This window comes from Nicrophorus vespilloides, unplaced genomic scaffold (genome assembly GCF_001412225.1).
Source record: "Nicrophorus vespilloides isolate i.1.1-1 unplaced genomic scaffold, Nicve_v1.0, whole genome shotgun sequence".
Classification (NCBI taxonomy): Eukaryota; Metazoa; Arthropoda; class Insecta; order Coleoptera; family Silphidae; genus Nicrophorus; species Nicrophorus vespilloides.
In genome coordinates this window covers 26,751-37,500 of record NW_017096304.1, presented here as the reverse complement: position 1 = coordinate 37,500, position 10,750 = coordinate 26,751, and the positions used below count along the sequence as shown (strand labels likewise).

Genomic DNA, 10,750 nt, shown 5'->3' with positions numbered 1-10,750 from the left:
TAGAGGGGGTAGCCTGGGGTAGCCATGATCAAAGTATCGCCTGGTATTGCCGATAAAGAGCTGCGCAAAGGTGCTAAACTTTGTAGCCGGGAATTTCAAACGCGTAGCAATTTCAACTATAGTTGAATTTATACCAAAAATCATTGAAAGAGAAGGTTTAAGAACTATTAAATCAATGTTGTAGAATATATGTCTTTATTAAATTATCTAATTAACTATTTTCTTTTGGTTTGATTAGTTAATGGTATCGTTAATTTTGCATTTTGGTAAATTGAAGGAACACCTGTTCCAGACTAGTTTGGCCTATTGAATAATCTTCAATGTTCAGCTCGATTTTGGCACTTTCCATGATGCCGAACATCTCCGACCAGGGCAACTTAGTGCTTGGGATGTAGAAAGTAATAAGCTCTTGGTGATGTTCCCGTATAACTGATCCAGGGAATTTTTCGGTGATGAACTCCTCGATATTAGTATTACTTATAGTTGATCGAACAGCGGCCGCGGATCCCGGCTTTCTCAACTTCAAGATCAACGTAAAGCCCTGAGAAAATTTGTTTTTCAAATGCTGAGTGGAACCAAGACACTTGAACTGTCCATTAACCATGATGGCCAGGCGTGTGCAAAGAGCCTCGCATTCTTCCATACTGTGCGATGTCAATATCAGGCATTTTCCACTATCACGAAGTTTGCACAAGGTGTCCCACAGGTACCTTTTAGTAGCAGGATCCATTCCTGAAAGTAAAAATGTATCAAATATTTGAACGTATTGTTGGCCCGGATTCAGGAAACAATGATATAATAATAGCATTAAATATTACCTGTTGTTGGTTCGTCGAGATATAAAATTGGAGGATCACCGATGATTGCTAAGGCGGTACTAAGTTTCCGTTTGTTACCACCGCTAAGTTCTCTTACTTTCTTATTTAAATGATCGGTGAAGTCAAAGTCCTTCGACAGCTTTAGAGCAACGGAGGAACAGTCCTTTCTCGGGAAACCACGAAGTAGGCAAAACATGGTAATAGTCTCTTTGGCGGTGAGGTCATCAAATAGTGCATCAAACTGTGGACAATAGCCAATAACTTTGTTGACCTTCTTCATGTTCTTCTTCAGGTCCAAACCGTTTACGAAAACATCACCGTGTGATATACTTGTATCACCGGTGATCATTTTGAATGTACTCGTTTTTCCAGCTCCATTTACACCTAGCAATCCGAAGCATTCAAAACGATTCACGCCTAGGCATATACCATTAACAGCCAGGAAATCTTTATAATATTTGGTTACATCCCTCAAAACCAATGATTGCTCTCGCATTTCATCGTCTGTCATGATCTCAATCTTAGTCTTTTCAGCGAAAACGTCAGTGTCATACTCTGATTCTGGGGTTTCCACATTCTTATTTTTCTTCATAAAAGCATACTTTATCCTAGTAAACACCCTAGTCTCTTTTAGGAACAAAATAACAAACATCAAAGTACCAATACCCATTGATATTATGATATTCCTCAAGATCCCTGGCTTTTCCCACTGGTAATAATTTTCCGTTTTTCCTAAAAAATAAATTATAAAATAATTACCAAGACTATCCAGGCTTCAACTTACTGCAGCATTGCTTTTCTTGTGCAATGCAAACCAATCTCCAGCATATATCTTCACTGTTGATATTCCCAGACATCTTTACGCATACATCAACCACTTTCTTGCAGTTAGTGTAACGCATATATTCAATATTCACGTTTCGGATTCCCGTAGACAAAGAATAGTGCGGCACGAATAGCAATATCCAATCCAAAATATTTGCGATATGTGTAAGGTCGAATGCATCGACAGATAGAATCTCGACGACCATAAAAGCAAAAGTCCCTAATACCATGGTGAACAGTATAACCCTAATGAATCCAGAAGAGGGCATTTTAAAGATAAAAGACATCAAATAGATCAGCGGTAACATTCCGAATCCGAAATATGTTAAAATGATTATTAGCCTGCCGATGTCACCCGAACTCTTGAATCCGTCTTCTTGGAAGCATAATAATGTGATAATTAAACAAATCACGGTTATTATGTAAGTTAAACAATCCCACAGGAAGGAGACAATCCAGAAAATGTGAATGTTTACTCCGGATACTATCTGTAAATGTTTTATCTTGCAAATTCTTTCGCGAATATAAAACAAAATATAGAATGCCGATATGAAAGCCATGCAGAATCCAATATTCACTGCCAACTGGAAACCCATGTTGTTACCCTGTTGGAGTATTTGAAGCTGGAAAACAAGTAATTAGATTATATAACAAAACAAAAACTAGAGGCTATTCTTACAAGTGATGAGACTTTGAATGGCATCGGAGCATTGGTCACGGTAATTTCATAATCGGGGTGATTTTGTTTCAAGATCATGTTCCACGCAAATTGAAGAGCTAACGGTGGTGTATGGTATGGATCGTTATTAAAATACACGCAGAAAGAATCATCTCGAAATTCAGCTCCAAGTAAATAATGCATGCGAACAGCTGCTTTATCTTTCTTCGTCTGCAAAAGAAACACTTTAGACATGCTTAAGAAGCTTATAAAAAATGAAACTTACAATTTCCAACATTTTTTTAACCATATTGTCACTTCCTATATCCAATACAGTCTTCCCCTCATCGCTCAACCATTTCTTTGCGTAATTATACAATTCATTATCAGCATTCGTGGTACCAAGCACAGTGACTGGTTTGTTGTAAGAATCCAATGAAATTTTCATAGCCGGTAAATCTTTGACACCAGAATTTCTTCCAGAGAATATGGCAAAAGTTAGCAGCAAAATCGGTATCAACATTTGAACTACAAAGAAGGCCCAGGACCTCATAGTAATCAAGAAACGCTTTAAAAACATCGCTTTAAAGTGATTCAAGTATAAGTTAAATCCCATCAATATAGGTCGCATTCCAATATCCACTAACAACAAAAAAAGTAAAATAATCTTCAATCAAAATCTGAAATAATTTGTTCTCACGCTGTATCTCGGAGGTTTGCCTGTCCAATTCGATCCTGCTTTCAGGAGTTTGCTCTACTCTAGTCTCCGAACTCTGAGTTGAATGTCCAAAATCCGTTCCAACTCTAAAATAGCAGAATCAATTAGCTAATATATTTCTACAATTATTCCCACGTGCTTCATAAAGACTTCTTCCAAGGTGGTCAGTGAAATGCCGTAACTCCTGATTCCCAATGATTCTGATTCTCGTTCGATGTCCTTCAACATGTCTTTGAAAACTGAAGAGTCCTCTTCGTTCAACAAGAAAGTCAGCTCGGAACCAACGTTGCTCTCTATTTTGATGTTTGGTATATGAGCTTTAAGAACGTTTGTAATATCGTTTATATCGCAATTAGGTGATTTATCCATGACTAAATGATATCCAGCACCATATTTCTTCTTCAAGAAGAAACTGGAACCGCAGCACTGCAGCTGTCCTCCGGCCATAATAGCAATTCGGTCACCAAGTAAATCGGCTTCATCCATAAAATGCGTTGTTAACATGATAGTGCGTCCTTGCGAATATTAATCATATATTAATATAGTAAAGATGTAAACGGGGGAAATGGCAAACCTTTCTTTTGGGATTCGACCAATTCCCAAAGAGCTCGTCTAGCTGCCGGGTCCATACCAGCTGTGGGCTCATCCAACATAACTACCTTGCTATTCCCGCAGAACGCTACAGCTACTGACAACTTCCTCTTCATTCCGCCAGACAATGTGCAGGACTTCTTGTTCCTCTGTTAATTAAAAAAAAAACAAACGTAGAATGCTATTGTACAATAAATTTCATACTAATACCTTATCTTCCAGTTCCAACAACGCAACGTACTGATCGATTTCGCGTTGCACGTCCCGTTTGTCCATGCCCTTCAATTTGCTGTAGAAATAGATGTGTTCACTTACCGTCAATTCATCAAACAGGATATTGTGTTGAGGACATAAACCTAGACTAGATCTAACATGGTTTATTTCCTTGCAGATATCGTATCCGTTTATAATAGAAGTTCCAGATGTTGGCGGAAACATGCCAGTGAGCATAGACATAGTCGTGGTTTTACCAGCGCCGTTGTGGCCCAGCAATACTGTTATTTGATCTTCAAACATATTCAGAGACAAGTCTTTAACAGCCACTTTCTTGTTGGCATACACTTTTCCTAAATGTTTTATTTCAATGCCAGCTTTCATGTTCGGTTCTCGTTCATATGTGTCTGATTTCGGTTCAACACTTTCGCCATTTTCAACTTCTACTTTAGCAGTATCGCGACTTAAACAAGTAAATATGAAGTTCCATTTCTTAGGGACACCGTACTTTCCGGGGAATACGGCTTCCACATATATAGCGATCAGGAAATAAATAATTGAATCGATGATAAGCATCACGAAGATATGACCCATTACCAAGGTATCGTCAGGTGTTACAGAACTCCAGATATTGTTCCATTGGAGACCTAAAAACGTTCAATTTGTCTGTAGGTGGCATGTGATTTCAACAAACGTTATATATACCTTCTTCAGTACTTTCAAACATGCATATTATTTGGAAACCATAAGCCATTGCGCTATTAGACATTAAGGATGCCAATAATTTTTCAGAGAGCGATAAATCCTCATAATGGTTTTGTAAGAGTGAAAAAGGCACTAGGAAAAGGAAAAACAGGACTCCACCAATACCAGCGGCCATATTTGCTAAAGTCCATAGTGTTAATATAAGAGTGACGGAAAACAGAGAGAAATGTTATAAAAACCTTTGGTGAAAAATACGCTAATAGAAAAGCATAATGTTATGATGGAGCAGCAGTACAGCAAAAGGAAGATGAACATTAGAAAGACATCACTTTTGGGAAACACTGCTTCCACGTCGTTGGAGTACCAAAATTTCGCTTTCAATAAAAATACCATCAAAACTATCGATATTAACATAAAAGATAGCGATTTCATAAACCAAGCAGTCCAATGCAACCAATTGGGCAATCCCATAATTTTCATAGATTCCTAAAAAAATGATAAACATGCACATGCATAGTTGGACAAAGAAAAACAATAAATCCGAACGACTTTATACCTTTAACTGCTTCTCCTTCTCTGCTGTTATTACTTTTATCGTACTTATACTCGTATAAACAAACGCCAACACAATTATCAATCCAATCATCTTCTGAAGAACTGACAGCAACATATCGCTGTAATATTCCGGATACGGAAATCTGCTCATATATAAAGTTTGTCTATCCACATCCTGGCCCAAGTATCCCAATATTGCCCGATTTACTTCATTTTGAATAGCCAAAAAACCCTCAGAATAATATTCTAAAAGTATTCATTTAAGCTATTAAATTTCATTAAAAATATTAATTCTACCAGGTCTAGCAGTATGAGGAAAATTTAAATCTCTTGGTCCAGCCATCTGAATAACAGGAAACAACAAATTCGTCCTCCAATTTTCTATGACAATGGGATTTACAGATTTAGTCTCTGCTGGGAATCTTAAGGTAAATTCAATCTTTTTTGGTAATTCTGCATCTACACTTTTAACATCTGGGAAAGCAATGCCAATTTTATTATTAGCATTATTCAGTTGCAAATCTAAGCTCTGCCGATCAGGGTATCCAACTAAGGATTTTTTGTATGAAAAATTTGCAAGCTCCATGATATCATTATACACTGTGATGTTTGGTGAATATAATATATCATAATTATCTGAAAGACTGTTAATCACGATGATTAATAATATTAATGTATTAGTGAAAACTGAAATAAACTTACGGCCAATAATCTGGTTTGTATTCTTTATATACAATTTGGTTCTCTTTGGTGCTATCAACCAGGCTCCGGACTAAAACTAGCACTGAGCAGAAGAACACTGGCACTAGAATCTCAAAGAGGGTTTGCACAGGATGTCTCAGCTGCAGAATCCAATTTTTCCACATTAGGAGCACAAACTTGTCCCATCGTGCTCCCATCTTTGCTCCTAAAATGTATCTAGTAATTGTTCCCAACTATTATTGATTTTGACTGTTCAAATATGAATAAATAAATGATTTCGTTTGTTTCATATTCACAACTGACGCCCAATACAGGGAAATTCCCGCAGGTTATTATTCATTTATCCGCTCATTTCTCTATGTCTATAACAACCCAGATTCCTAGATGTGTTGACATTTACACCAGGAACCTTGAAAACTGCTATTGTGATGTTTACTACATCCTTTGACTACTATCACTCATCACTGCCAGATTAGGAATATGCTATCATGCAATCTATATCCACTGTTACTTGTTATATTTAACACCTATGTTTGAAAGATAAACAGAGCTTCGCATGAATCACCACTGCGAGCGACCGTGAAGGCATCTTCATTACCAAGGTCGCACTCGCAACTTCGCAAAGAATCAAATAATTATGAAATTTTCCTATATAGTTATCTATTTATTAATCCCTTTATCTATAATCTCAGGATATTTGATATTATTTATACCAAATTGACTTGTCATCGCACCATATATGTAACTCTTGTTAACAGAAATATTTTTTTGAAAAATGGTCATTGTTGCGTAGCAAATAATTAAAATAACAATGATTTACATACCTTTTTGTATCGAATAGTAATTTTGTGTTTATGTCCTTCGATTACCGCTATCAAAGTTTCATGGTTATTCAGATATTTTCGTAATAACTGTTCGAAAGGGAAACGATAAAAATACTGACGCACTGTGCTAAAACAAAACTGTATGAACTAAAACATAAGAATAACTGCAACTAAATTCAAGTATTAGTCAGCACGACTACTTCATTATAAAATAAAAGTAATGCACACGCCGATCTGCCGAACGTTTTTAGATAAATTCGTTACACTGGAAAATATTCATCACGCACTCAAGTACTCCACATACATAACAAGCACATAGATTACTAACTTTTTTTTATTCTTATTTCAAAATAAATATCAAAAAATATTATTTAAATCACTTTAATCTTATCTTTCCAATTACAACAATTCCATTTACAAAAACAAAACAAAAATGAAAATTGAATGTATTATATTTACATTATTTATTATACTAAACTTCAATTTCACATTGATTTATCGTTATTTGATATGTTAGCAGACACCGGAATGGAAAAGATATATTAAAAAATGCGAATTAATATTATTGTTTCTCTGCATATCTTGATGTGCTTATGGTCACAACATTGATGCCCTCTTCATGTTGGAACGAAGGAAAACGCTGTCTATGTTACGGAAGACGTTTGTGGCGGCTTGAGACGCGTCAACCCTGTGATGAATTCCCCTCAGCTGGTAGTAATCAACGAGGGGGCGAGTTTGATTATGATATCCCTGCAAACGCTTTTTCAGAGCTTCAATGTTGTCATCAGAACGCCTAATCAGTGGTTCACCAGTAATGTCATCAATCATTGCTCTCTTGGGAGGATGGAACTCATCATGGTAAGATCTACCACTAGATGGATGGATCATCCTGCCAGTGATTCTGCGTACCAACAAACTGTCCTCAATTCCAAACTCAATGACAGCATCCAAAGTAGTTTGTCTTTTATCTAACAACTCATCCAGCTAAAATGACTGTTTTATATTATGTAATTAATTACTTTTAAAACACTGTACCTTCTGCGCTTGGACCACAGTCCTTGGGAATCCATCAAGCAAAAATCCATTCTTGCATTCTGGTTTATCCAAGTTGTTATCTATCATGTTCACAACAAGCTCATCACTGACAAGTTTTCCTTCATCCATGACCTTCTTCAGTTTGGCACCTAGGAGAGAGCCAGAGGCGATTTCCGCCCTGAGCATGTCTCCAGTGGACAAATGGCAAACGCAGTACTTCTCTTTCAAAAGGGGAGCCTACAGAAACATGAAAACTTTGAATAACAACAGCGAAAATTATGTAACAATAATCTAACCTGTGTCCCTTTTCCAGATCCAGGAGGACCTAAAAGTACGGCATTTATTCCAACGGCCTCAGAAGATTCTTCAGCAAATTTCGGCTCTGCTACGGCTGGCGGCATGGTGTGAGATGAGTGACACAGTTGATCTGAAGGAATCCCGTACTTGTGCAAACAACGTGTGTTCTCGGTAAACTGCAAAGTTCACGGAATTTTGACCTCTAAAAATAGTGAGCAGTGAGACTGTCGTAATGCATGGTACTAATATAAAATGTATGGTATTGCGCATGTCGATTGTAACTTTCACTCTCCACCTAACGACCTAACGCGCGGACTTATATCTATTAAGTAAATTTTCAAGAAACTTTTGCAACGTGGATTTACTACATTATATAATTATTAAGTTATTTTCAATACTGTGGCAGTATATTAACATTCATTAAGAAAAAAAAATACCTTTTTCTATATAATTTTGAAACAACAAAATTTGCAATATATTTTTTTAATAATTAGATAAAAATGTAATTGAATGCACAAATGAAGAAAATTAGTATATTTGTTAAAATACTTATTTATTAAAAAATAATAAACGCTACAATTATCACATATTTACATTATTGGTAAACATACAAATATTAATATACAAAATTAAAAAATATATATATAGTATTAACTAGCTAGTACAAAATATACTTATTTTATTCAATATTTAATTTCACTTAGAGCATAAGGGCAAACGAGCATAGTCTTTCCGCTTAATTAATTAAAATAAATGAAATTGATGAATTTTCAGGTGCGTAATATGTCTAATAAATACTACTCACCACGTTACGTCATGCGCATAAATGAATGAAATAGAAAAGCAAAGTATCAATACCTAGTATTATGGGCGTAATGAAAGTGAAATTGTTGATTTGGTGGCGCCGCCACTCCGTGAACTTCAAAAGTTAAGGTTGGTTAAGGTACAGCCATGTTAGGATGGGATGGAGCCACATAATGCAAATGATTACTCGTCGCAACATTTTTAATCAATCCATCTTTAATAAATAATGTACAAAAAACACAGTACCAAATAATACTGCACATCGTCGTACCCTCTTTTTTCATTATTTTACTCAAAAAATCGAAACTTCTTTGGCTAGGCTCACAATCGTCATCCAGCTCGCTTTCCATTGGAGTAAGGCATTATTGTATACACCATTACGATACTGGGATTTGGTCAGACATCCACAGTAATTTCTTCGTCCTCGTCTTCTCGCTTGGTATTCATGAGGAAGGTGTGAGGTAGTGTTTGAGGAATTTTTGAGTATGATTCATACACTGTCATGTAACAAAAGCCACTGTCAATATCAATAGTCTACATTTATATATGTCTAGATTACCTTGTAATTTCAGGTGTTCATTTAATTGTTCTATTGTCAGATTGGCGTCGAGTTCTATTTTAACATGCTGCAGTACAGGTATTTCTCTACTATTTATTGCTTGTAGTTGTTGGATTGGTTTGGATTGTTGCTCCTTATACTGGTTAATAACATGCGGTAGATTTATCACCTGAAATGGGAGAAAAAAAAAGCAATTAGTATGGAATGAAAAAAGAATCTGTTTCATTTTAAATACTTTGTTTCCATCTGGTGTGTGAGGATTCCGACATCCTCTACATTTACATTCAACACAGGCTTTACTGTCTACATAACATGGACACCTTTGGCCACAGCAAGTAAGCTTGCCGGGAGTTGCTGTTGCATTTCCACATCTGCAGCCTTTTCTCTGTTTCACAACACATTTACTTGGGGGCTTCTTAAAAACTGCCTTCTCATTACTATCCTTTTTGAGGCCTTGCTGTTTCTCCAAGTGATCTTTTGGTTTCCTCTTGATTGTAATTTTATTGCCAGTGCCTGCATACATCACTGAATAAACTGGTGTGCCATTGGTATTCTTAGGATTAATAATAATGTTCTTTTTGCCCTCAATGATCTGACAATTCTGCAACGTTTGAGTTGACGAGTTTGTATAAACACATGGTAAAATGCTGTAAACATCTTTGCTAAGTCCAACATTGCATTCATAATGATCCTGGAACATAGCACCCTCTTTAATTAATATCAATAAATTACCAGCGCCTCTCTCCACTCCAGTTGCAGGCACTTTGGATGCTTCAATCAAGTTCTTGTAAATGTTTGAGTTTAGCAGGAAAATGCACATCTTTTTGTAACACTGAAGCAATGTACGGAGCTGCTTGTTTTCTGTGTAAGATAAACACTCTTTGCACCAGACACACGCGGGTTTTATTTTCTTTTTACCACCTTTGCATTTGTTGCAGAGGTGGTGTTGACACTTGCCTGTTGTTGGGGTTAGAGGGCTTATTAGTAAGTTGCAGCACACTACACAGCATAGCGAGTTCCGGAGGTAGGGTAGCAACCGGTACAAATCTTGCCATGTTGATGGTATATCCGGATTGCCTTTCAATATAATTTGATTTGTTGTTACATACAAACTCGTCGAGTTCATTTTTGACATCTTGCAGTTGTTTTCATATGTTTGTTATTGTTTGAATGCTCTCGGCAATACCAACATAATGATGGCCACCAATGTGATGAGAAGGAGAAGGACCTTATACGAATGTATTGAAACGCACCCATACCCCTCAAACCTCCTCGAACCCAACTACACGCACTCAGGATTGCCAGTATTAAAATGCAAACAAATATCACTTTTAAGATATTATGTACATTTCTGATACTGCATCTTGTTAAACAATTAACAATTCTACTCTACATCGTGTAATTTGTTGTTTTTTTTAATAAACATATGCAAAATGAAGAGTGAAG

General features: G+C 36.4%; 3 protein-coding genes across 3 annotated transcripts; all 3 read right to left on the bottom strand.

Annotated features, from left to right (window-relative positions):
- Positions 1-187: 187 nt before the first annotated feature.
- LOC108556609 (ATP-binding cassette sub-family A member 3) lies at positions 188-6,862 on the bottom strand. The gene is made up of 15 exons (XM_017912785.1): positions 6,610-6,862; positions 5,786-6,001; positions 5,381-5,727; positions 5,085-5,329; positions 4,768-5,014; positions 4,529-4,708; positions 3,821-4,470; positions 3,594-3,759; positions 3,159-3,534; positions 3,002-3,105; positions 2,588-2,943; positions 2,323-2,532; positions 1,603-2,266; positions 819-1,550; positions 188-732 (listed from the first exon to the last, which is right to left on the bottom strand). The coding sequence occupies exons 2-15, from the start codon at positions 5,980-5,982 to the stop codon at positions 251-253; spliced, it is 4,956 nt and encodes a 1,651-aa protein (XP_017768274.1). The 5' UTR covers positions 5,983-6,001; positions 6,610-6,862; the 3' UTR covers positions 188-250.
- Positions 6,863-7,058: 196 nt separating this feature from the next.
- Positions 7,059-8,184, bottom strand: LOC108556610 (adenylate kinase). Its single transcript, XM_017912786.1, has 3 exons — positions 7,941-8,184; positions 7,645-7,881; positions 7,059-7,593 (listed from the first exon to the last, which is right to left on the bottom strand). Exons 1-3 carry the CDS (start codon positions 8,043-8,045, stop codon positions 7,207-7,209), a joined length of 729 nt encoding a protein of 242 aa, XP_017768275.1. The 5' UTR covers positions 8,046-8,184; the 3' UTR covers positions 7,059-7,206.
- Positions 8,185-8,794: 610 nt separating this feature from the next.
- On the bottom strand, positions 8,795-10,588 carry LOC108556608 (E3 ubiquitin-protein ligase MSL2). The gene is made up of 3 exons (XM_017912784.1): positions 9,540-10,588; positions 9,305-9,473; positions 8,795-9,242 (listed from the first exon to the last, which is right to left on the bottom strand). Exons 1-3 carry the CDS (start codon positions 10,437-10,439, stop codon positions 9,142-9,144), a joined length of 1,170 nt encoding a protein of 389 aa, XP_017768273.1. The 5' UTR covers positions 10,440-10,588; the 3' UTR covers positions 8,795-9,141.
- Positions 10,589-10,750: the final 162 nt, after the last annotated feature.